The sequence below is a fragment of the Ciconia boyciana genome, chromosome 7 (assembly GCF_034638445.1).
Source record: "Ciconia boyciana chromosome 7, ASM3463844v1, whole genome shotgun sequence".
NCBI lineage: Eukaryota > Metazoa > Chordata > Aves > Ciconiiformes > Ciconiidae > Ciconia > Ciconia boyciana.
The window spans coordinates 17118762-17146166 of NC_132940.1; the positions used below are offsets into that span (position 1 = coordinate 17118762).

The following is a 27405-nucleotide window of genomic DNA, read 5'->3' on the forward strand; positions in this document are numbered from 1 at the left end:
TAGTGGCCCAGCCCTGTCCCACAGGCATAACAGTACATGCTTCTGGATCAATACTGGACGAGCTATGGTACCACAGAGAAGATGGGAACTGGAAGAGATGGGAAGAGGGTTATGTTAAGGCATGCTTATGGGAAGGCAGGTTGTCAGCATAGTAGTTTTGCAGCTTCAAACAGGGTAAGGTTTGCTTAATTTGCTACTCACAACTCGTTGAGGAGATAACTGGGTAGCACTTCAACAGATGCACTGCCTGATGAACTAGTTTATGAATGGGCTGAGCGTATTAAAAAAGTCCTAAGAATATCTGAAGTAAGGCTCCTGCAGCTGCGCATCCTTCACACCTCTCTTCAGCAAGATGGCCTGCATCCCCTGTACATCCACGCACCTCTAGCCCCCAGAGCCTGCAGTGGCTGCACAGGGAAGGCGACATCAGGTTCAAGGGCATTCAGGCTAACACCGAGTACACCAAAACAAACACCAGCTCTTTTGCACAGGCCAGCGGGTACAACTACCGTAGGTATCAATCAGCAACACACTGCCTGGAAGAGAGCTCAAGTTGAACATGCAATGAAAACGGGGTGTGGGCTGAGCAGTGCTGCAGCACGGACACAAGCCTGCACAACCGACTGGCGATGCATCCCGCAGGACAGAGCTGGGCCAGTTCGCACGGAGAGGGAGCCCGCACGCCCCAGAAAGGATGAGTCATAGTTTACACCGTCCACTTGTTTTCAGGAGCAGGACAACACCGCTCTCCCGTAAACCCCCAACGCAGCCGGGCTCCGCGGCGGCGGGCGCTGCCAGCCGGAGCCGCCGGGGCGGCAGCAGGAGGCCGGCCAAGAGCCGCTGCCCGGGGCCCGCCGCGCCGGTCCCACGAGGAGGGCTGCTGCTCCCTGAGCGATCCCTGCTGCCGCCGCCGCCCACCCCACTCCCGCCAGGGCTCCGGGGCGGGCCCGGGACACGCCCGACGGCGCGGCCGCCCCCAGCCCACCTGGGCGGCGCGGGCACCGCTCCCCACGGCCCCGGCCCGGCCCCTACCGTACCTCCTTCCTGCGGCTGGGCGCGCCCGGGCGGGTGAGGAGCGCCGTCTCCTCACAGACCACGGCCGCGTCCTCCACGAAGACGCAGTCGGGGAGGCTCTCGTCGGCCGGCAGCTCCAGCACCTGCAGCCCCAGCTTGCCCCGCAGCACGCCCACGTACAGCTGGTGCTCCCGCTCCGCGCGGGCGAAGTCCACCTCGGGGCCCGCCGCGCTGCGCAGCGCCTGCCGGCACAGCGACTCGGGCAGCGCCCGCACCACGGCGTGCGTGCAGCGCCCGAAGGCGGCGGGGCCGCCGCCCAGCCCGGCCATGCTGCGCGGCGGGGACGGCGGGGCGCGCGGGAGGGAGGGAGGGACAGCCGCCGCCGCCGGCCCTGGCAGCTGATAAAGCGCCGCCCGCGGCCCGGCCGCGCCCCATTGGCTCCCCACCAGGCACATTTCCATGGGGCCGCCGCCAAGCGCGCTCCCATTGGCTGGCGGCGGCGGCCGGGCCGCGCCATTGGCCGCCCCCCGCAGGGCGCCGCTTACCTGTGCGGCGGGCGGGAGCGGCGGCGCCACCCGCTCAGCCCTGAGGGACCCGGCCGCGCCCCGGCGCCGGGGCGATGCCCGCAGGGGCAGCGCGGCCCGGCCGGGGAGCGGCGGTGGGGGCTTGACCCTCCGTGGGGCGGCCCCGGCGCTTGCCCCAGGCCTTGCCCCTCGCCAGGGCGTTGGGGCTGCCTGTGCCTGCCTGTGCCTGCCTTGGGGCTCCGGCACCACAACGTGGTTTGAGGGGCAGTGTGGTTTCACACAGTAGTTTCACGTAGTTACGTGTAAGCACACAACTACGCTGACAGAATTCAAACACCTGCGTCTCCCTGCATTTCTGTGCTCGTTCAGGCTCAGCATGGGCAGGGGGGAAGGCCGCCTACCCCTCTGGCTCGAGGGCGCATCGGGCCGGCTGCCTGCGTGCCCTCTGCGGCCGCCTGCTGCTTCCCTGGCGGCTGAGAGAGAGGCCGGGCGGTTTATCCGTGCAGCCAGAGGAAGAATGTCCCATGGCAAAGGCAGTTCCCAATACAAATCCAAAGGAAATAAGCCCAGCCACTTCGTCCCTCATCATGGCTTTCTACAGGGCCACTCACCAGCAGAGCGTGTCCACCTTCTTCCACTCCTTTACGCTGTCAAAGTTTCCACCTCTGTGGGATAGAAGGGACACCAGCGTTTTGCTGCACCTCTGCCTCAAGGACTGAAACACCGAGCATTTTCCACCCTTCCCCTAAAAGAAACCCTTACTTCCCCACTTTTCATTTTCCTCAGGTTTTATCCTGACTTGAGGTTACCCCAGACGAGGGCCAGCCCTTTCCAGCGCACACCTCTGGCTTCCAGACAGGAGGCGAATGAGGCTTTGGGCCAGACCTCGCACCATGGGAGATGTCCACAGCACCAGCCCTGGTTGCGCTGCTCCTGCTGCCGCCCTCCCAGGTACCTCCGAGGTCTCTCCTCACCGGAGCAGACAGGAAGAGAGGAGGAATACGAATTTTCCTTCCAGCTCTTCTTTTACTGGCAAGGCTCTTTCAAGTGTCCCTCTGGTCGCCGAGGGGACCTCACCAGCGCACAGCTCCGTGTTCCCTCTTTGGTGCTCGGACAAAACCCGGGCAGCTGCCTTGGCCACGCTGTCACGGACATTAGCACATGTTCAGCATTTGGCAATATGGTTAATGAATAGCATGAAGGAAATATCGAAGTGTGTTTCCAAAATGGCAGCTGACTCGATTTTCATCTGCATTTTCCACACGTTCTCCAAATATCCGGTAAAGGCTGCCTTTACTTAACGTGCATAGGTGCAGTTATTTGAATAACTGTCATTCACTGAATAATGTGCAAATATTATTCTCCTTAAAACAAATGGACAGGTAATTGAGTCGTTATCATGTGGGACATTTCAAACTCTTGAGAAACCACTACAAATGGTATTATACTGTCTCTGGTATAATGTGTGATCCTTCCACAGTTGTTAAAGCCTATTTTTACTCATTACAGATTTGGGATACGGCCATTGGCACGCTTTGGTTTGCTTTTTGTTAGCATGACTTTTAGCCAGAAGAAAAAGTGCTACTATCCTTCTGTAATTTAAAAAATTGCCAGGGTTCCTATCTGAAAAGGTATTGCAAATAGTTGTTCTTGCAGCCAACGGATCGGAAAGTTCTAGTCAATACAGATTTTTTTGACATCCATAAATACCTCATGAATTTATAAGCGATGACAATTTTTAGATCTCACTGAGATTACAGGAATATGAGATATGAGGTGATGCCACACAGTCATCCCGTACGCACATGATATGCTAGGACAGTGAGGTTTGCCCCAGAGGCGTTGTCACTGGCCCAGGCTGACCTCGGGTAGCCACAGCTGCTCCCTGGGAGCTGGCCAGGTATCACTTCTGACAGCTTCTCAATACCTTCCTGTATTATGGGAGACGAGGCTGGAGGAAGGAAGATCTCTTTATGAGATGCACTGGTATGAGACAGTGGTATGCTACAAATACAATGTGTTTTGGAAATACAAAATGCTAGCTATTTAGACAAGATTACAGAAGTGACAACTACAGTAAAAAAAAAGTCATCTGTACATCTGTATTTCCATACATGTATAAAACGGTGCAGTTTAAATACAAATGAAGATCTGTTTGCTGATTGTGATTGTTCTATTATTTATGTTGAACAGAAAGGCATCATTAACAATCTAGGAACAAGTGCAGCCAGAACAAAATTGTGCATATTTATAATAAGATTAACAAAATATCAGTTTACTCACAAATTAACATTACATAATGGAATGTATTCACACAGTCTTGTGGGAGTGATGTTAAAATTCATCATATGCAGTAATACAAAATGGGTCAGTTACAGTCATCAACATAGTGTTTACAGTCTACCTTGCTCTATACTCAGTATTTTCCTGTAATTTTGTCCTGCTGGAGCAACTAGTGTAAAAGAGCAAAGCCGCTCCCCAGCAAAGAAAAAAGCTGTGTCACACTACGGAATTAATGCGGAACGATGAAAACCATGCTTGCAACAGAAGATGGACTGCAGACCGCTTAAGCACTGTCATAGGAAGCTGTATTTAGAAATGAGAAAATGCTTCATACAGAAAATACAGAAAAAGATGCAAATCCAGGTGTTTTGTGACTGACACTACACAGAGTCATCTGCTGGCAGTGACAGTGAGAAGAAAATTGCTTTGCAAAATGTACTTGAGGAAGCATATGTGAATAGCGCATTCACTTTCAGGAGAAAGGAACATATATTGAAAAAGGAAATATGGTTTAAAAGTTATGACAGAAAAGTCATCAATATACAGAGTGAAATTTCATCCATTTGACAAAATCACCAGCAGCATATCGATAAGATTTTTTTTTTTTACAGCCATGACTTGAGAACAGTCTGCAGCTATGTAAAAAGCTGCCACAAAGATGAAGGGAATAATTTCCACAAGGTAGAAGGCAAGCAATGGACTTAAATTATTGCAAGGAAAAGTAGGGAAAACTTTCTAACAAGGAGCAGAGAAAAAGATTGCCTGGGAAGAATGTGCAGCCTCCATAACAGGTGTTTTTAAGAAGAATCTTGTATCTTAAGAAGAATCTTATTAAGAATAATAAAGAAATATCTGCCAGGAGCAGAAAGACAGAGCTGGGGAAGAAGGATGGATGAGAAGAGGTCCCTTCCAGTCCTATGATTCTGTTATAATTTTTACACTGAAAATGATGGATAATTTTAGTGAAAACAGCTATGTAATGATCAGTCTGATGCCCCAATAACAAATGCACAACCTCTATGTGCACCACTAGGTGACTGAAGGTCATGGCTGGTCACTGCTGTTGAACAGTTTGTGTGACATGACAAAGGAGAATTTGAATCACCACCGAATACAAGCGCATACCACATGGGCTGATTGCTTGGGCATGCTAGATGGCTGCAAAGTTTGAGCACACCATCGCTTGCAGATGCTAGAACAACACTGCTGGCTCTAAAGCCTTAATGGACTTCTCTCACACTATTAATGAAATGCTACTTGAAACTTGAGACAGTGAAAAGCCAGGACAAGACAGCAACAGAGCCATTCAGTCACCAGCAAGTCCCACTATGGCGATGGGAATCTGCACCAGAAAGATGGAGAGACACTGAGTTTCACTTTTTAAAAGGAATACAAATTTGAATGATTTCTTCACCTCAATAGAAAACTGTGCAACTACTGCACAGCCAAATGCCATTATTAATAGAAGCAAATACTGCTCTGCAGGAAAAGCTCCCATTACGATCAATGGATCATTCTCTTAGTAAAGGTTACAGGATCAGGTCTTACTCACAGCCACAGAAGAGAAAAATGTTACTTTAATCATACTTTAGATACATGAAAAGTGACTCAAAGGGGTTTTCACCCAGATAGTTGACAGAAGTTTTCAATTTCTATTCTAGTACTGTAATACAAAAAACCACAGTGATTCAGTGAAGCAGTATTTTTACTAAATAATTAAGTGTCTGTGCTCCTCATTTAGAGGAGCTAAAGACATTAGGCAACAAGTCACGTCACTTAACTTCACCCCACTGCATGGACAAGCTCCCGAGTGTTTTTGCATTTTCCAAATACTGAACAGATTTAGCTCGCCATCTATTCTTTATGTAACAGATCACTCCTGGAAGAGGAGACCAACCCCTTCTGGATGGCTTAAATCAACAGTGCATCTGCCAGCCTGTAGAGAAATCCTTTTGGGGAACAGCATTTTCCCTTGCCTGAGTTGAACCCAAGCTATCTCACAGAGTCTTACCAGGGTCAGATTAATTCTATATATAGCTGGTTCAGGGGAAACACAATATTTGTTTTGTCTGCTATGGGATAATGAACTGGGCGTTTTCTCAGCTGGCATTTCGCATCCTCCGGAGAAGGAGGAATTCCCATGAGCTGACAGCTACACAGTTGTTGGGAGACAAAGCTGTCAAAGGGTGATTCTTTAAAGCCCAGCTTTGGCAGCATTGTTGCCATGACACATGGCACCAAGGAGCCTGGACAACACGCAGAGGCGCAGGGCATTCCTCACATTTATAGTCTTCCCACGTGTTTTGTTACAATAGGTTGCACTAGTACAACCAGGATCAACTTTTGGATTCACTTGGCTGAGCAAACAGATCACTGGGGAGAGACATGCAGGACCCTGACTATTTACCTCCTGTGCTCCTATCTCCTCACCTTCACCACGCCTTACATCCACTTCTGCACTTCTTCCTCTGCAGGGGAAAAGTCACTTGTTGAATTAAAAAAAAAGCATCAGTTAGGTACCACAGGTTCAGATGTCCACAACTAAAAAAATGAGATTAGTACTCTGCGGAAATTTATGCTGAATTACAATAGTTGACATTTCTCATACAGAAAAGAATAGAAAGACACCATTTGTTTCCCTGATGGACATACTTCCCAGAAGTATGCCAGAAATACTACACCAGCCAGGAGAGAAAGAGGAGACAGGGCTAGGGTAAATGCTTTGTAAATTGTTCTTGTTGTGGCTCCCCTGGGAAAATTAGACAATAAGAGTTTTCCTGCTATCAGACAGCATTTTTAATAAAAGTATGCTATTTTATCAGCTTGGCAAGAAAGCATCAGCTCCAGGAGTAGAAGGCGGGGGTGGCTCATGCCATTCGCACTTACACAGCTATTGTTCAGTGGGTCTCACGAATCCAAAACCAGCTGCTGTGAGATGCTGCCGGTGCCCCCATGGGCAGCACAAATAGGCTGCCTGAGGGCCCTAAAGTCTTCGGTAAATCACGGCTGCTAAACTGGGCTGCACTGATACAAGAGGAATAATGCACATGCTGGGTTTTTTTCTCCCCTTCAAGTCTTCCACCAAAACTATACTTTTATTCCCTAAAAAAGCAAAAGCTTAAAAATGCTGATTGATGCAGGTTAATATTTTCTAAAGGATCCAAGTCCTTTGCAATGTAACTTGAGTTGCTTTTTAATGTTTATCCTAAGTCTCCATTTCCCTTTTCTATGGAGCCAGCTGACCAGTTGGCAGCACCCTGCAGGTGTGGCAGGCTGTCCTTCCCTTTCATTGCCTGAAAAGCCCTTGCAAGCTCAGCAGTAAGATGCAGTGACATTTGGCTGTAGCATTTCTTGCTTTTCTTAGTTTGCATTTCCCATTCCTTCCAGGAGCCAGCTGCCTGAGAATGAATTCCCAGCCTTTCTTATCACTTAGGCATCTTTTGCTTTGATTTGTAAATGCTTGGTGCATTTTTGGTGTTGACTTGGTCAATAACTTGCAAATGCAACTATGAAACTGTATATTTACATGAAACTTGTTAAGGTGGAATTAGCTTTTGTATCCACAAGAAAGAGAATATGGAGAGAGAGAGAGAGAGATACACATCTATATATGTATATGTATGCACACAAGTCAACAACTTTGTGGTTTCCCTTGTGTGCCTGCAAAGGGCAAGCAGTTCTGTTGCCAGCTTCCTTGGCACTAAGATTAGTGCTAGAGACAAACAGACAGATTAATACATCACAAATTAAGCTAAGAAAGGGAAAGGTTTCCAACAGGCTTTTTTACTGAGTTTATTAATATGCTGTCCTAAGTGTCAGAGTTAAGCTATAAAACATGAAAAGATACACAGATTAGCTTCAGTATTATTGTATCCAGGCTGGTGGCAATAACTCTTGCTGTAATTCATCACAGAATAGACGTGAAATGATCTTTTCTTCTTCAAAGGGAAATGTTCGATAGCTGTTTGCCTCTCCATAGGGGAGCAGCGTGTAGGTGCTTCCATAGGAAGCAGGTAGTACAGAGGGAGTGACACCGGTTGGAAGGCTTGAGGAGGCAGCCGGTGATCAGTTTGTCCCGTTTAAACTTGTGCTGTTCCTTACCACTTAACCAAGAGGTTTCTGGATGCCTCTAACTCACCAGCTGAAAAAGAATGGAGAAATGGAGCAGTTAAGGTGCAGTTCAGAAAGGGACAGAACTCCTACTCCCCACAAATTCCCTGACAAGTAGTGCCACTGCACGTGACAGGGACCCGAGGCAGCACAGGGGGCACTGCCTTCTGCAGATAAATCAGCAGATGAGGCACCCTTGATACCACCTAACATTTGATTCTGAGGGAATGCTGAGCTGAAGCATCTATGGGACTTCAAGGTCTGTTTTCCGAATGTCAATAAGAAGATCAGAGCCTATCTCTGTGTATTCAATGTTAGAATCATGTACCCTTGTAGTACAAAAGCTTTTCCTAATGTCCAATTCGAACCTCTCAAGGCGCAACTTCTGCCTTATTTATCCTCTGCATCTATTGAGAAAAATTTGTCTCCGTTGTAACTGCCTTTCAAGTACCCACAGGTTGCCACCAGTTCCTTCTTAAACTTCTCTTTTCCAAACCAAACAAGCCTGGCTCCCTAAATGTCTCTTTCCATGCCACGTGCTTCAGACCCCTAATTGCGTTGGTAGTCCTCTGCAGGGCAATCTCCAGTTTCTCAATCTCTCTCTGGACCAGGGAGCCCCAGACTGGGCACCGTATTCCAGATATAGCCTCCCCAGTATCAAGCAGAGGGGGATAATTTCTCCCAGTTTGCTGGCCATGATCCTCCTAGTGCAGCCTAGTACTGTTTGCATAGTTGCAGACTGTGAACCTGGAGCCCACAGTAACCCTCAGATCCTTTTCAGCAGGGGTCCTGGTTGGTTGGTTCCTATTTTGTACAGATCCACCCATTTGCAAATCTCTGCAGTTCTCCTTGTTGACCTTCATGAAGTTGCTGTTAGCCCACTGCTCAGGTTTCACAGGGTCCATCTGAATTCTCCCACAGTTTGCCACAACTCAAAAGGAAGATTTGCACCTCAGCATATTCCAAACACAAAGAGCAAAAAGGTAGATCCAACTGAACTACTGCTGTTAAAAACAACAGCAACCTTCTACACATAGTACAAACCCTCCTATCCTTTCTCTTGATTAGCAGGATTTCTACCAAAAATCAGCTCGTCCCATTTAGTTCTATGGAAATCACCCATCTGTATTCAGCTCCAGGGAACTATGCCTAGTTACACCAGTAAAAGATCTCATTCACCTTTTCTTGTGTTGTCTTGCAACTGATGGTTACAATTTTTTTCCCGAAATCCTGAGGACTTGTGATGACCTGTAAATTACTATTTGCTGTGTGCTGCAGATATTCTGCACTGATGCTCACGCTTCTGTCTGATCTGTTGGTATTTCAAAATCTCTATCCTTCTACATTTGATAGTAACTTAATATTTTGTGGAAATCCAACCGCTTTCATTTTAGGTAGACATACAAACACTGCCAGCCACATTATTTGAAAGGAATGAATGTTGTCTTAATAAACTGCTAGGAGAAGTCAGTTCACATAGTGAATATGCTTGCCAATAGCTTTGCTGACCACATAAATTCAGTTCTGTTTGAAATGTGTTTGTGAAATCAAGTGAAGAGGACCAGTTATGCCTTTCACAATATAACTGCACAGACAAAATCAGCACTGAAAGCAGATAGCCCTCATATTGATTTCTCTGAAAGCGGTAACAGAAAAGTATATTTCATGCATTTTGGCAGTTCTACTCCTTACTGCTATAAATACATATAGACTAGTGCCTCAAAATGCTCATATTCTGATTCCATTCAGGATCAGAGAAGAAATACCATATGGTAATGAGCACAGTAAGTGGGGATGGAAGAAATTTTATTGTGCATCTAGAAAAAATATAATTATTTCATTATTATGGTCGTAGTTTTACAGGATAGATAGATCTAAAGTATAATCATCTGCTCAATTTAACATATGCATTAATGGCAGGAATGGAACTATATACTTATTTATTCCTTTCAGTTACAAGTAATTTAAAAGAACTTTTTTAACAGCAGAGGGAAAAGCATTCTTTTATTTATTTTTCACAAGAGAAAGACATATTTTTAAAGATAACTAACGGTTTCAGGCACTTCCACTTATGGGTACTCTTCTTTTAAGACCTGGAAGTCAAAGGCTTGGGGAAGCACCTTGGAAAAAGCAACATCTGAAGTATCCTAAGTAGGGCACACCACACCATGAGTCATTTCTCAAAATCCCTCCAGAAACAGTGAAGATGACAGGACAGTGTCATGTGGGAAGTATTTTGTTACAAACAGTAGAACTCCTCTGCCTATAAAATGAGGCTATAATCCAACACAGAATAACAAAGGGGATATATCAATAACTCTTGTATTTTAACAGCTGTCTCAGGTACCAGATGACTTTTGTTGCATATATTGTCATCTCCTGATTAGAAAGGGAGATATATATACACATACACAAAAGTAACGCAGCAATGACATCATGATTTAAAAATACTCTAATAGCACAAGATGGAATTCAAGATCTAACCAACCAACAGAAAATGCATCATTTTTCTATTTTAAATTTGGCAAGTATGAGTGTAAAACTTGCCTTTTTTATCTCTACTATCTTGTCCACATATATGGTTTGCTTTCCACTACAGGCTATTTTAATGGGATTAGTTATTAAAGTCAATGGGAAATAAATCACTGTTTCCAAGAGAGCCTGTTTGAATTAGGAATTTTTTTTTTCCTACTGTATCCAGTTAAATCTTTCTTAAAGGAAAACAAACAAAAAAATCAAGATATGACTAGTCAATTACCATATTAATCCATGTTAGGCATTTCTTTCCTGGTAAGTCAGAAAAAGCCACTTTTAAAATATAAAACTTATTAGACAATATTACTTTTAGATGATTACGTTTTAGACATTAGTCAAGTACTGCTTTAATTTTAATTTATAAGCCATCACTTAACGTTACCACACTTACTCAATATTTAGATATCTGGAGGCTGATTCCACCCTATCGCTGCTGTCAGTGCAGAGTCATTCCAGTAAAGTCACTCCAGATCAAAACATGAGCAAAAGGAAAACTAGCCCTGTATGCGTTTATGTTTCTTCCCATTTGGTGTACAAAGAATCTTGCTAGAATTGGGTACATCTAACAATTTTTACTGTTGAACATGATTATTTTTACTGTACAGTGTCCAGTGCCCCTGGGGCACTATATGATGGAATTTCCTACGTGAATAACTTGCATCTGCTGAATATTACCATTTGACTAATTATCCATTCCTCAACAGAGGGGAATTCATTATTCTAACCTTTATTTTTTTAATTTCAGAAAACCATACCCACATGTCTACCCTGCACAGGCACACCAATCTCCATTACGTGCACAATTTTAGATTGATTAGTTGTACAAAAACCTGTTTGTGCCTAATGATGCTATTTACATATTGTAAATTGCAGCAAGTCTGGTTTTTTGATAGCTTTGCAAAGGTAATTCTACCTCCTCTTTCTCTCTTCTCCACCTTTTCCCCCAAAATACCACTTAATTTTTTTTTTCTAATTAAATTGCTACACTTTGTGTCTGCCTGTGAGTTTTCTCATTGTGTCTCTGTTTCAAGATCATGACCTGCACCAGCTCTGTGCCCCTGGAACAATGAAACTGTCAACAACAGGGCAAAAATGTGGCATTTAGCCCACAAAATTTGGAAGCAGCTCCCAAAAGAGATCATGTTGACTATGGACATCTGTGTCTTCAAAGTGAAATGCAAAATCCACTTCTTTGATCTAGTCCTCTGCTCAGTAACACCACATTTATAAACAAACATGCATCATATAAAATAAACATTGCCTTGCTCCTGTTGAGCAGAGAGAGAGAAGAAGGCTCCTTCTGTGCCCATTTTATTTTTGGGAGGCAACTGGACACTACAGCAAAGAGACGCTTTATATAAGGACCTAGAGATGTGGAGATTTTCCAAAACTAACAGCACATTGTGCACTGACAGCGTGGTAAGTAAGGCAGTATTTACCATTAATGCCTTGCAATTCTAGCCACATATTCAACTGAACCCCCACCTGAAATCTGCTGATGAAAGCAGCTTTAGCTTGAACACAGCAGTGACAGGGAATGAAGATACACATCAGGCTGATGAGCACTAAGAAGTAAATTGTTTGCCCAGATGGAAATCAATAGCTCTCTTCACTCTCTTCATTCTTTGGCAAGATCAGGAGCTTTGGATGGCAATTAAAGCTTACCCAGCTGCCAAGTGTCCTAATTACACACACAAGAAATCCCACATTTCTCCTTCTACCTGAAACATCCCTTGCGCCACATTCATTAAGCTCATTACAGTCAAGCCTGCTGCTGTTGCTAGCACTGACGTTTCTTTTTTACAAAAAAAACCCCACCAAAATCCTTGCTTGCACCTGGCTCCACCAGTAAGCGATCCTCCCAAAGCCCCATGGATGCTCCGTGATGGCCACCAGCCCCTGTGCCACACAGGGATTTTCACAAGACCCTTCCAGGCAGTCTTCCCTCTTCCACTCCATTTTCAGTGTTTTTCACCTCCATTGATTTTGCAGCCCACCCTCCCCTGCCCAGGGCATTTTCCATCAAGATTTGCCCTCCTGCCTACTTGTTCATTGGCCACTTGTTTCTTTTACTCACACTGAATTTCCCCGCATCCTCACCAGCCATCACTCTCGCTGCTCAGGCTCTGCACTGCCAGCCGCGTTTGGAGCAGCATTTACAGACAGTGAGAAGCAGCATGGGCCGTGCTGAGATGCAAAGCTAACTAACTGCACGTGGGATCGTGCATGCAGAGCACCCGCCGCTGCCGCCTTTGAATGCTCGCCTGCATGAGCAGGTAACGGGCTTTCTAGGCAGGCACGCCATTAGCTGCACACACCACTGAGAGCATTCAAAATGGAGCGGAGAGCGGTTTCATTTCGATGTCCATGGACTTGTCTGATTCTCCTGGAAATGAAGCCCTCTCTTTTATGTATTTTGTCATTATAGTGTTCATCCATCCTTTGTGAACCGAGGCAGGTCTGGATTCTAAGAGAAAAGAGCAGATTCTACTTCCCTTGTAAGGAAAAATATAGCAAAAATTTCTCATAGAACTTTATTTTTATTTTGCTGGCACATTTTTGGTGCTGTACAAATAAAAGTAACTAATGGACAGCTGAGCTTGAGCAGTGCAAACAGTTTCCAGGAACTTCTCCTAATTGTCCTTGACCAAAATATGTTTTTTCAGAAGCCTTCAATAATTCAGGTCTGCATCTAATGCAATTAGTGAAGCTGTGCAAAACATACTGAAGAGAAAAGCCACTAAAAGCTCAGGCCTCTTATTTCATCATCATGATTATCACTTTCTTATGAATTACAGTGGGAAAACCCATTAAGTACCTGTGGAGCCAAGAGCAAGGGCTCTAAAAAGCTCTAAAAAGACAAAGGTAAAATAGCATCCCAGTTAGCCCAGCAGCTCAAGACCACAATGCCCAAGACATCGTGCTGTATCAATCACCTTGTGTTTGAACAAAATGGTTAGATTATCTTAATTAAGCCACAAGATTAGCTGAACAGGGTTCAACTATATTCACCAAAGAACAAATAAGCCATGGGATACATCAAGGGAGAAAAGAAAGGGTAAGAGGGAATCCGTCATTCCCCTTGAGCCATCCATAACCTTCCAATATATGTGAACTTCTAAGGAAGAGGAAGGTTAAAAAGAGTATTATGAACATTAAAGAGTATTAACTTGTGTTGTGCTTTTTTTTTTGGTCCCTTTAATAGCACTTTGATTCTCATTTATCCTCAGCCTCTGCTACACTGCTCTAGAAGGGCAGAAAGGCCTTAAAGGCAGGTATAAATGAATTTACACTGCCAGAGAAGCACAAGGGTGCCTTAGAGCTAATGAAAATTATCTCCATTATCAGAGGAAGAAAAAATATTGAACAGCCAATAATACTGTTGACGCAAGAAATAGCTAAAAATTTCACTTCATCTCAATGCATTATAGTTTGCCAATAAATACCATATTCATTCTCTTTTAATACAAATAATTCATATGCACATAAGCTATTGCAAATAAAGCCTGATGGGAATTCTCCTTGAAGGAGAAAAAGACCATCTGTCCTTCATCAGCCAGGCACAAAAGGGATGCCTCGCTATTTTATAAAAGCTGCCAGTCAATTCTAGGTGTGGGATCATCTATCACAATAGGCAATGTGCCATCTCCCACACTGGTGAAGTGCTGTGTAATTTGCAGCGCTGTGAACATGGTTTGTAATTATATTTGATAGGGCCACAGGATGTAAATTACATAGTTTTTACGTTTAGCTGCCACCGCAAATTCTTGCCTGGCATTAGCTCCTAGGTTTTCAGTAGGGATACCTTATAGTAGGAAGAGGGGAAAAAAGTCATGTTCTGAACTTTTTAAGAGACTTTATTTAAAAAAAAGTTTTAGGGAAAAAAAATATATGTGGGAATATTTTATTATTATTATTCTTGTTTTGTTGTCAGTTCAATTGGACAACATCCCAATGGGACTAGCAACAGAAGAAAGAAGACACAATTTTTAATTTTAATTTTTTTTCTTTATTAAAGTCCAGGGCTGGCAGTATCTGTCTAGGTATGTCACAGCAAGACCAGTTTTCTTCTCCTATTTGCAGTGATTTGTCAGCATAGCTGTCAGGCAATATTCTGGTCTGGAAACCAGCTCCATAAAACTGATAGCTTATAACCTGTTATGCACATGTCAGCTGCATTACTTGGTCATACTTGCTGAGTATCATGACAGATACTCTCCAGGACACAAAGCAAGAAGGCCCCTCTTGCAGAGACCTTAATGATGGAATTTGAAGAGGCAGATCTTAATCACAGCACAAGAGTACATACTCTGTGATTCCCTGAGGTTTACTGTCATTAAGGAACTGGTGGCTGAACCGGCGGCACGGCGAGGCCATCCTCAAACACTGATCCCAGGGAAATGCTGGATGATTGAAGATTAGCAACTATTTAATCCATTTTGGCCTGGAAAGAATTTAAGAAGAATGAGAAGCTTGAATCAAAACTTGAGTAAGCCTGAAGCTATCCTGACATGTTTGTGAACTAAATTCCCTCCCGACACTTTTCTATTATTTCGGTTCTTGGATCATCATTCTTTGCATGCTGGGACCAACAATGCCTTTTATTGTAGCCTGCCCCATTTTCCTCTTGCACACAAAGGGAAAGCTCCCTCGGTGAATGCCAGAGGCAAATACTGCTTTCTCAAAAAGTTACATGGGAGAAGTATGCTTTGGCTTTTGTTTGCGTACTGTAATCTTCAGCTGCACTGAGAGCAGGCTGAGTCATTCATAAACACGGCCTTTGGACTTTAAAGGTCACCTATGCTTTTCATAATAAAAACCTGTTAACACAGAATCATCCTGGCAAACCCAAACACCAGTTTTAAGTAAAGTACCACAAATGACCCACCATGATAAACACTCCACCCATAAACTGCTACTCTGCAGTCTACAACAAGCAGTACCAAAACAGGAAAAAGTGATGGAGATAAGAAGGTCTTGGAAAGGTCTAGGAAAATCTGTGATGTTTTTCACATACCATAGCTCGGTGAAGGAATTTACAGAAATGCCGGACACAGCTGACTATGAGAATATGTAGACTCTGAAACAGGAGGCCAGCTTAGGAAAGAAGCAGCGACACGCAAAGGATCAGCTCATGAATGAGAAGCCTTGCAGTGAAACGACAAGGGCCAGTTGTAAATAAGAGAATAACATTTCAGACATAGAAAAGAAGCACAAGCTATTTTCCAAACATAATGAAAAATTCAAACTCTTTCAGGGGCTTAAGGGTATTTAAATGTAAATGAGCTTCCTTCACCCAACCCAGAATCAAGAGCTGCTTAGAAATTGTTGCATTATTTTCTGTTGAGTAATCATAACTTTTGAGCATCCAGCGTACTCTGACAAAGAGCTGAGAGCATGGTGCCTGGTGTGCATGGGATTGTCTCCTATTAAATAGAGTGGATGTCTATTCTAAATGATGCAGCACCTTCACAGCTGGGTCTTGTGTGCATCCATTTCGATGAGACCAATTCCCTTACACATGTGCCTGAACCCCAGCACTCACTGTAAAGTTATTTTTATGTAAATAAGTTAGAAATATGTGGAAAGAGTGGCATGGGGTTGCTTCTGTATGAGAGCCATAATATATTGTAAAATTTATGACCGGATTTGGAGCTGATGGAAGGCTATAGGTTGGCAGACAGAAACCAAAGTCCGCTAAGCTCACGTGAGCGGTAGCGGGGAGCAGCTGTCCCCAGCCCCTCGCACCGTGCTCTGGCCGCAGCAGCAGCGGCCGCCAGCCCTGGGGCAGCCGCATCCTAAGGGCCTCGTCCCCCCCGGCCAGCGCCAGCAAGGGTGCAGCTCAGTGCCGATTGCCACGGAGATGTCCGTGTCCTGGAGGGTTTCCAGGAGATGGCAGGAGTGAGAGCAGGCAGGCAATGCTGAGCTGCGCAGAGCACTCATGTACGATGGACTGAATCCTCACATTCCTCCTACCCTCTTCCTCCCGCCCCATTCGTGGCCGCGGTCTCACCACCTCTCCTTCCACTCAAGCCCTCGGAGTTGGGTAACTTTCAACTCCTCCATTTCCTTACCCCTTCTGTCCTCCCAAAATGTGTCTAGGCTCCGATACTTCTTTTTCTACAACTCTAGTGAGAAGTCCGGGCCGACCTGGTCATGACTGCAGCACGGTGTCCCTTCTGCCACCCTGGCACTTGGCCACCCCACCCTGCTGGCTTATAATGTTGCTTTCGAAGTCGCCTGACTCTGGGATCCCTCAAAACCGTAGCTCTTCATGCTCCTGCATCAGGTTTGGGCTTCTCAGAGCAAGCCCAAAGCCAGTGGGAGCTGCCCTAGGTCCCTCTGGCCTCAGTGTATGTATATATATATATATATATAATGTTTTTACCATCTGCAGTTCTACTCCTTGCTCCTCCTTTGAAAATCCAGCCCTGGTCTCATCAGACTCTCATACCATCTCTTATATACACATTCCTGGTGCTCCTTTCAGGCTCACCCAGACTGATGTTTTCTTCTCTTTCTTCTCCACCACCTCTCCATAAGGAAATGTTTTGCTAATTCTGCTCAGCTTACCACGTCTTTTTCTTTTAAATCCCTCCTCAAACTCATTCTTGCCAGCCTGCTCACAATGCAAAGTAATGCTTGGTTATTTGCATTAGCTTCTCAAGAAGTTATGTCGCATTGCGATACAACTTAACCCTTCTCCTGAGCACTCGCAGGCCGGGCTGCCGAAGGAGCTGGCTGGGGGGACGGGATGGGTCCCCGCACACGTGGGAAGCCTGAGGAGTAGCAAAACACTTCCCCCCGCTGCCCTGCTCAGATGGCAGCCACCACCATCCCTATCCAGAGCCGGTGCCCAGGCCCCAAAACTGCTGTCTGTGGCTCTGGCCCCTGCTCTCCATCCCCACTTCTGTCGGAAACGCTCAGCTCTTGGTCTTGCTTAAATTTGGATTATTAAGCTCTCTGGCCAGGAAACTTGTGCCATCTCCTATAAGAGAATTTCCATTAAAGCACCTAGCAAATTCCTGGGCACTGCCAATTTACCAAAGGGAAGGCCATTTCTATTTCCAAATAGTATGAAAATTAATGGATTTGGCAATCTTTGTTTCTAGTATTTGATAAATGTTTACTCACGCTGATTAGGAACGACGCTATTCCTATGCCCACTTAATTCTGCAGAGTGTGATTAGCAGTATGTACCATTTCAGCTGACTGACCTTGGACCAACTTAAAAAGCCAAAGCTGGAAGCCTTCAAGTGAGCATGTGAAGATGGCAAATGAAACAAGAAATTATCCACATTTGAAATATTTGGGCTACTGGATTTCTATTGCAGATATCTAAATACTGAAATGCCTCACACCACACTGCTACCCTGTTTCTACATCCAAAAAGGCACCAGAGCTCTTGTCACGGTTTCTACATTTGAGAGCTTGTTAAAGTTTGCTCTCGTAACCTATGCAGGTTATAAAAAGGCCTATCTCTAGTGAAATATGTATTTAATATGTATTTAAAGTAATTTTTGGAAACTAGACCCAGACTTATTTTATACAAAAGAGTGCAAAGGCTTACAGCTGACATTTTCCTAAGCTTCAAATTGTACTCCAATGAGCTAAGATCTTCTTTTAACTTGCTTGAAGGAATTTCTGTTGGTAAGTGGCTGTAATGTGTTATTTTATTTGCAGTTAATGTCTTGAAAAACAAGGTATCAAAGATAGTAATTACAGAGCCTGTTTTCTCCTCTGGTATCGGAGCAGTAGTGAGGAGCTGTGCCGGTGACGCCCGAGTGCATTTATGAGACAAACTGTCGTGAAGATGGAAAATGGGGGAAGAAGCACCAGCAGAAGGAAGGAGAGCGAGGCAGTGCGGGAAGGGTGCTCAGCGTCCGTGCAAGCCACACCATCGGGCAGCTCTGGCTAGAGTACTGCAAGACGTGTATTGCCTCAGTAATGAAGAACAAGATGAGAATCCCAACCAGGCAACAAATGAGCTGAAAATGGGTAACAACTGCTGGATACAAATAAAATTTATAAATGCATGCTGTAGAGCTAAGCAGAGAGGTACTGATACCATTTAGAGAAACTCCTCTGAAAGCATAGGCCTGTCTTTGTATTTTAATACACCAAAGAAAAACTCTGATTTAGGAACCACCTAAGTGCATATGCGTGTATCTTCAAGCAATATTTTAAACTTGAAAAAGCAAGGGTGATAGCCCAAGGATATGTCATTCCCCACAGAGAAAAACTGAGCTTAGGGAGAGCGGATCACCTTTCTGCCTTGAGCCTATGCAGCCCGGTGCATGCAGGCTCCAGGGTATGAACCAAGGGAGATTTTCCTAGGAAGAACCGAGAAGGAAGGTGAGGATAAAGTAACAGGCAGAAGAAAAACTGCGGGGACAGGGTGGGTATGTTTCGTATGCCAGTAGGAGAAGCGGGTTAGGGATGGGTACCTTCTCAAACGTTAATGTCTCTGCAAGAATCTGACCTGAAACGCAGAGTTCAGCATTGCACTAATGCATTTTCTGTGTGTCTGGGTCTAAGGAGGAAAGAAGTCAAATCCACTCCTGCAACAGAGCCAGGGTCTTTAGCTGGGACACCCTTGCCACCCCTCCCGCCTGGTGCCCAGGCAGTCACCTCACAGCTCAGCACACGCAGGTAGAGGATGGAACTTGTTTTTAGAAGTCAGATGTCAAAAGGACACCTTTTTTTTTTTTCCCCCCAAAATGGAAAACTCCTTGTGCTGGAATCAAATAATTGAAAAGTTGCTGAAACAAGAGAGTAACAGTTAATCCTGCCCAAAGGGTAGATCTAAATTCTCCCTGGAAAGGCTACTGCATGTGGGATTATATATCGTGGTTAACCAAATATTCAAGGGACATTAGTAATTACATAACATCCCACCACTTACTCTGTCAAATGCACAATTTATGCAACAAGCCCACAACTTCAAAAGGAATTTGTTTACTTTAAAAATAGTTGGAAATACATTTTCAACCCACAGTTTTTTCCCCAATGCCTTCCTGTCCCCACCTCAAAAAATGCCTGAAAGGCTTCTAGGTGTTTTGTGCAAACACCTTTCCCAGTGAATTTTCCCCCGGTGTCATTCGTTTCTAATGTATGGCGTGCCAGGGCACACAGCTCCTTCATTTCCCCGCTCTCCTGGCAGAGGTGCGTGCTGGCCGCCAGAGTGAGATGGCCGCTCTCGACGCTGGCCAGGTCCAGAGCCCTCCTGCCACCCCGTGCACCACCTCAGCGGATCCCCGTCAGCTTTCACACTCATCGGAGCATGGAAGAGGGTCACAAAGAAGGTGGCTGCACAGAGACCCACCTTTACGCTGCGATTTCTTAAAATCTAAGATTCATAAAAAATACACCGCTGGAAAGCAGAAATACACCAGGGAGTTGCAGACAGGTGTCAGAGACCAACAGTTCCCACCACTCTGCAGCACCAGCACCCCGGCACCAGAGGTGCACCAGGATGCGGGAGAGATCACTCTCCTCTTGGCTGCTTTGCTCCGGCCTCGAAACAAGCCGCAGCCACGGCCCCGGGAGGGCAGCCCCTGCCCGCGGGGAGCAGCCCCTGCCCGCGGGGAGCAGCCAGCAGCTGTCAATGGGAAACCTCCCAGCCGTTATCGTTCCAGGCTGCACTGAGTCAGGGCTCTAAAAATAAGACCAGCCTGGTTCCAGCCCCGGTGCTCTTTGATCTCCCAGCCCTAACGCTGCCCTGACCCACGGCTTCTGGGGAGCACTTTGCCAGCTGGGCTGGTGGCCTGCCTGGACTTGTTGTAACCTGTAGCCCCATCATTTCAGTGATGTGTCAATTGAAAGCTTACTCTTTAAATCTGATACGTGTTTTGGTATCTTGCTTCTTTCTTACCTACACTTGGGGAGCACCAAATGCTTTTAGGGACAAGGGATCAGGATGTGCCCCTAATAACGCCATGTTTTTATAGCAGCACTTCAGTTTCTGATGGGGTTTATTTAAGACTGTGGAATATTTATAGTTAAATGGAACTGAGCAACGGAATAAAAATAGACTTTATAAGTTAAGCTGATGCTATTAACTGACTCGGTACCGGTAACCAAGAAAGAAGTAGTGCTGGGTCATATAATTTTGTCTGATCAGTCTGCCTTAATACACACGCTGAGCTGAACTTAACTGGTCTGAGCTTGTGCTCGCTGCCTTCACCTGGACTTTGAACGCGGTTCACAACCCCTGCCTTTCCCCGGCGCAGCGCGCGGAGCTGGCTGCTCCTCGCAGCGTGGCGTGCTGGCAGGAGAGGACCTGGGCAGCAGGGAGGCAGCTCCAACGCCCGCGCAGCCTGCGTCCGTCCCCTCGCCCGCTCCCTGGGCAGGCCGTCACCTGCAGAGCTCTCCTGGCCACCCTCTTCCACCCCGCTTTCCACTTAGTTTCGCCTCTGACCTCAATGGCTTCGCAGCCAAGCCTGCACTGGCAGAGGCTCGCTGCTAAGCCTTACAAGGTTATTTTAAAAAAACAGTCTTGCAAAGATATGGGAACTGAAAGCACCACTTTGTTCATATTTGTCTTCCCTTGGCTGTGTGCATGCCAAAGGGCTATCGTCTTGCTTCCCGGCTGAAATAGAAATTCAGTAATGCATACTTGGGGAGTTCTGTCACTGCAGTAATCATTTAATAGTGACAAATAAGCCAGGGAATAAAACAAACAGATGGAAAATGGTCATCCCCATCCATGGACACCTGCTCTGGGATGCAGTCTGTAATGATCTATATACACTTCAGAGACAAAATTACTTTACCACATGTTGGAGAGTATCTGTTCAGATCTGGGAATGAGTTACAGGAAAGACATAATGGGTACCAAAAATGGCATCAAATCAACAGTCTAAAAAGTACCTAGTTGTAGTTTTGAAAATAACAGATTATCTCATTCACAAAAAAGCTCTTGAATTGGGAAACAAAACAAGGGTAAAAATATCCCTTAAAGAAAACCAATACAAGCCCCAGCACTATTCACCCCCAGGACAAGTCACCGACACCATAAGCTTCCAGGGCTTTTTCAAATGTGGGTTACCGAACCTGATTTTGTTCAAAAGAGGCATTCCCTCTGACTAGGAGCAAGGTGGAGCCTTCCATGCATTTCATTTCCAAGTTCAGGCCTTAAGGCACTTAAGCAGAAGTTAAGAATTTTAAAGATTTTTAAGGCTTCTGAAGCCTATATTGAATTTGGAAAACCTACATGCTCAATACTTCCAAAAGGCAAGGCCAACCTGATTATATGCCTAAACAAGATTTTAGGAGCATAATAATACTGGCAAGCATCCCAGTCTGAGTATCGTTTACAGTAAAAAAGAAGAACCTTTGCAAGAAGACCTTGTATCTCTTCCCTCAGCAAAATGAGCTTTATTAGATTTTTTTTCAAGAAGTAGAGAAACGATGCAAAGAAAACATGCCTCTCTTCAACAGCACCCTCCCAGCAAAAGTTTCCAGTCACCATCCTTCTGCCAGAATGTATTTTCATTCTTGTGTTTTGAAAGTATCTCAAAATGAAGATAGCCAGAGTACTCTTATGTAATAATGATGTGGCCTCATGCTGTGAAGTCACTATCTGGTAAAATTTCAGCTTTTTCAGTACATAAGTATTTTAAGACTGAGATTGCTGGTCTTTAATTGTAGGAAGGCCAGATTTAGGTTTCCACAAACTAAGTAGAAAGAATTCTCTTTCCCTGCTCTACTCCTCCCCTTTTGGGTTTAAGGGGAAGCAGAGTAGGTCCTAAATATACATTCATTCATTACCTTGTCTTTCTGAGTGCATATAAATATGTTAAAATAGCTCACTAGCTTCCCCCCTCAGGAAAAGAGCCCAAGTAGAGGACATAATGTGACAAGTTACTAAGACATCAGTACTTTTGCACAAACAGAATAGATATTATTGCAGCTCTGGACTTTGAATTGAATCCTTGATGTCCAACAATGTGTTTGGAAAACTTAATAATGGGAAGGAAACAAAACCAGGTGTAAACATGGAAAGAAAATTGAAAACAAATGGGCTGAATTTTGGTTGCAATCACATAAAATAAGCGTAAGCACACAGAATATATATAAGCGCCTTATTGCATGCTTTAACATCAACTATAACCCATCATTCCAAAAATAACTTTCCCGGAAAAAACCCCATATCCACAGGAGGAACAGAAGACTGTTATATAAAGGGAATCAGGGTCAAAAAAGAAGGTCCAGGAACAGTGATCTATTCACAAGCCCTGAATTACTTCACCTCTTTCATGGAAAAATACAGGGCAAGTGTAGGCTTTCTCGCTTCATGTGGTTACAACTATAAATACATCTTCTGCTGACCTGCAGGTATTTACTGATGCCAGGCAGATTAAAGGGGCACTCCTGCCAGCCTTTTGCTCCTTTTTTTGATAACAGGTACATGTCCACAGCCCTTAGCCACGGCATGGTTCAGAAATGACTTTGGGACTCTTACCAGTGAGGGTGGCTACTTTTATAATTCACTTGTCTAGATCTGTGGGATTTTCCCCATTAGATAATTGCTATTTTAAGATTAATTTGTCAGCCAACACGAGCCAGAAAGATGAGATCCAAACTTTGCACTGTTTGTATCACCATCTTGAGTCAGTAATCGGTAATGCTGTAAAACAACTCATTTTAGGCATCCGAGGCACATAAGCAGCCTTCGGCCAAACCAGCACCATAAGTAGGCTACCTGGCCCAAAGAGAAAAGCACTCAACGTCTTTCAGGTGCTGCCCACTGCTATTTGGCAGGGAAAACTAATTAACCCTGTATGAAGATGCAGACAATATTGCTTCTAACCCACTGTCTCAGCCGCAGGGTCACCGAGAGCTTGGCAGCATACCACTTGACTTACCTTTGCTTGCAAAGAGCATCCCGACAGACGAACGTCCCTGCTGCTGCTGGCCATTACTCGAGCTTTGAGCAATGCAGATTGTGAAAGAGTTCGGCTGTATGGGAAATAAATTATTTTTCTTCCTGCACAGAAAGGAATGGATTCAGCATGTGCCAGACTTGCCTCTTTTTTTTTTTTTGACAACTTGCAGCCCATTGTTTATCAAATGGCACACTGAATCTTCTGCGTCATATTTTCTTTTACTTAAAATACTTTTATTTAACTAACACAATGTGTATGATGGCAAACAAACAAATAAATTTTAAAAAGCAGGACTCCTGTAGAAACAAAGTTTACAATTTCCCACACAGATTAGATGCTGATTTTCCTAAGGAAATAAAACACTTGCATATAATTCCGCTCCTCTGTACTCTAGATGAACTCAGAGCCTCACGCCGCATCTTTTCAGTGTGATAGCTGATAACAAACATGCTGTAATTGCCTCGCCTTCTTACCTTTGGTTTTTTCCCCCCTTTTTTTTTTCTTTTTTGAGAGATGCTACATTTCCATTTCCATTTGGCTTCTGACCTTTTTGTTTCCTCCAGTTGGAACAAAACTGTTCCAAAAAATACCTGTGTCACCCTCCCTACCGAGGAGTTTCGGGGCAAGCCGACACAGCCAAGGCAGATGACCCCGGTCCATGCCGAGGCGATGCTCCACTGGATTGGGTTCCTGCGCCATCGCCGGGCAGGGAACCTGCCAGCAACTCACTGGACACGAGAAGGTTTTGGCTGGACCCCAGCGCACTCCAGGATGGCAACTCCTACAATTTGTTAATAGCTTGAATAATTTAGAGCAGTCTTAGCACTGCTCCAAATCACTCCGGGGCTGCTTAACCCGCCCGTGCTACGCTGTTGTTGTGGCTATCGGAACCCATTTCCTCAGTCCTCTCCAGTGAAGCTGTTTTAATTTTTGCCTTCAAACAGTGGAAGCAAACAAGAAATTCCACGTGCGGTTTGTGAGGGCAGCAGGAGAGCTCTGCGAGGGCCTGCCAAGGACAGGCAACTACACAACACCCTGCCAGCACTGCAGCACTGCTGCCTTCTCTGCATCCCTCTCATCCCCTCCACTCGTCCCCATTTGCAAAAAATAATAATAATTAAAAAAAAAATCAACTCCTAAAATCCCTATACGTGAACTATCAGACTGTCCCATGGGGTTTCAGATGGCTGCAGCCCTTCTAGGCTAACAGCTTTGCTGTAAAGGATTAATGCACCAAAGGGTTCAAATATTTATGAGCATCATGGAATGAGGCCAGGCAACACGCAGAGGGTGCTAGGGCTGTTACACTCATTTAGCATTTTTAAATGGTACCTTCTTCTCCAAAAGACAATATTAATGTTATTTTTTTTTAAAAAAAACAATATTCTTTTGATCTTACTTACAATTTTCTTTGGAGATTTTTTTTTCAGGCAGCCAGGTGATCTGTACTTACAGAAGGTCTACAGTGTTTTGCTTTGTTTTTTTTTTGAGCAAGCTACAGTTGTAAATAAGACCTCTGACGACTAAAGTGGCATGGGATCAATGTGTAAAGCTTTTTCAGGCTGTTTATTAGAACATCTGAGAAAGCCTGGTTCACTTTTTCCTCTGCACAGGCAAGTTTCCTCTGCCTCTGTGTACAGCAACAGAGGAGAGAAAAACACTGGGAAGATGTTGGAAAATATGATAGTAAAACTGCAAACACTGACAGGTGGGCTCAGAGAAGGTAGATCTCTCCTTCATCACTTTGTTTTTAATGGACTAGATTTGATATCGAAGCACTGCCTTCCTCTCCCATTTAAGAAGGAGCCTATTTACAGAGGCAGGAGGAAAGGACGTGGGGCGGGAGCGTCGAAGGATGCCGTTGGCGTTTCACTCTAATTCGGCTGAGCTCTGCGGATTCACTCGAGTCACCTTTGCTTGCCTGCCTCCCAAACCGCCCCACCCTCGGGGAGCACAGGGACCCCTCCTGCAAGCAGGGGTGCACTGGCTCAGCCCCGGGATGCATACGGGTTCATCCCCAGGAGCAGCTCAAACGCCCTTTCCAGATGTGGCGCTTCCCGGCTGCAGCTGGCCACTGAGCCGCCGGCTGCCTGTTTTAGCTGGGCACAGCGCTCAAACCAGCAGCGCGGTGGCCAGGCAGAGAGGATGGCTCGGGCAGCGCTGGAAGGGTGTCAGTGGCACCTCCCCAGCAATAACCCACCTTTTGGGGGACGCTGTGCTTATGGTGGCTGGCAGCTCCCCGCCAGCTGAGCCAGGGCTGTACCCACAGCCTCGCCACACTCACCCACGACACCGCCGGCCATGCAGGGCCACGGGCAAAATGAGTAGCGCAGTTTCTTGCTAGGAACATTTGAAAGCAATTTGAGAGAAATGTATCATATTTGGAAAACTCTGTGTCACAGGGCTGTTGTGTTTCGGGGGGGGCGGGGAGAGATGGGAGGTGGAGGTGCAGCGTTACACAGGCAGGAGGAAAAGGCTTGGCAGTGCTTTCAGCTCCACAAATCTGAGCTGCCGTTAGCATGTATTGAACAGCGGCTGTCCAAGCATTCAGATAATTTTTCCCTAGTGATGCTCTTGAAGGGCTATTTTTTTCTTTTAAATCGTGTGTTGTGCCACACAGCCTCTCCCAGGCACTGCGTTACCACCTCCCATCGCTCCCCCTGGCACAGCGTGATGGAGCGGCGGCAAACCCCCTGATGGGAACCCAAGCCCAAGAGGCAGCACCAACACTGGGCAGCACCACTGACCCTCTCCCCTGCCCAGCCCCGCTGCCTCTGCTGCCGGCGCGAATGCACACCCTCCCTCCGAAACGTTAACACCCCCCTCAATTTCTTTGCACCACGAATAAGCTGCAAAGCTGCCAGCAAGGGATGAGGAAAGGACGTCCCTTCAGGCCCCCAGCCTCTCTTCTCTGGCAGCCAAAGGCAGGGCAGAGCCCATCCCTCACCCGTGGTGGCAAAAGCAGCAGCAAGAGCTCACCCAGGGGTGCTGGGAGGCATCGGGAGTGGATCCGGCCACGTCTCTGTGCCCGGGCTGCACGGCCAAGCTAACCAGCTGGAGTGTGGAGGAACAAGGACTGTTCAGTGGTTTTAAAAGGGGAAATTCTTTTTCTGCCAGACCATCCCAGGCTTCCAGCACTCCCCACACCATCTGACCATGGGCTACGTTTAAAACATGCTCTTTGGCTCTTTCTCACCAGGGAGAGGATATGAATAACGAGCTGGTACAGCCTTCTTATAATGCCACGTTCTTCTGTTAGTAAAATCTCTGGCAAAAACACGAAGAAGATCCAGATGGATTTCAACGTGCCAGCACAGCAGACACGGGATGGATGCCTGTATGACGACGGACAGCTGGACATCACCTCCTCCAGCAGTGCCCTGGCCTGCGAAGCACCTCGACCTTGGGGAGGCAGAAAGGCAGGGTGACTCAGGGAAGACATCTGCCCAGTTTCCAGTAGCCCTTCGACCAAACTGAACGCTTGGAAGCACTGGTGGAGCCATGAGCAAGTTGTGGGCACTGGAACTAATGAGACCTCATTTCCTATGGATTTGTGTCTTGCGGTTGGACTTTCCGGTGTCTGAAGACCATACGAGTGCCAAGGAGGCACTTTCTGTGGTTAGGGTGTGCACGGCCTCTCCCTCTGCCTCCCCACCAAGGATTCTTCCTCCAGCCTCTAACCAGAGCTGTGCTCAGGCCGCCGGCTCTCCCAGGGCATCGGCAGAGTATCCTTCCTCCCTCTGGCTGCTGGCCTTCCTGGGCTCTGCCTCCGGCTTAACCTCTCAGAATCAAACACCTTCTTTTCATGGTTGCCTGAAATTGATCCAATGGACTCAAAAATAGAGGGCGAACTAGCAGGCAAGAGTGACTAAAAAAATGCATTTAATAAGAAAGTCAGCCTAACAACGTTACAAAAACGTTACGCTATAAAGCAGGAGCAGCCAGCAGTCTTGAGTCTAGCAGCCACAAATTAAAACTTTCTCGAGGCCAGTAGGCATTGGGCAAGTACCACACTCCTCTGGGAGCTGAGGACAGCGAGGCAGAGAGGG

General features: G+C 45.8%; 1 protein-coding gene across 6 annotated transcripts in view; it reads right to left on the minus strand.

Annotated features, from left to right (window-relative positions):
- Positions 1-27405, minus strand: part of DDAH1 (dimethylarginine dimethylaminohydrolase 1) — a 112623-nt gene that overhangs the window by 71352 nt on the left and 13866 nt on the right. For 3 of the 6 annotated variants that reach the window (XR_012043391.1, XM_072867483.1, XM_072867482.1), the window contains exon 1: positions 1038-1401. The exons of 1 other annotated variant lie outside the window; for it this stretch is intronic. Coding sequence is in view for 3 of the 5 variants with exons in the window: in XM_072867483.1 (XP_072723584.1) it covers positions 1038-1343 (306 nt within the window). In the remaining 2 variants the exon portion in view is untranslated. Of the gene's footprint in view, positions 1-1037; positions 1402-27405 lie in introns of those variants that run through there. 2 more of the 6 variants (XM_072867481.1, XM_072867485.1) reach the window with 2 other exon arrangements.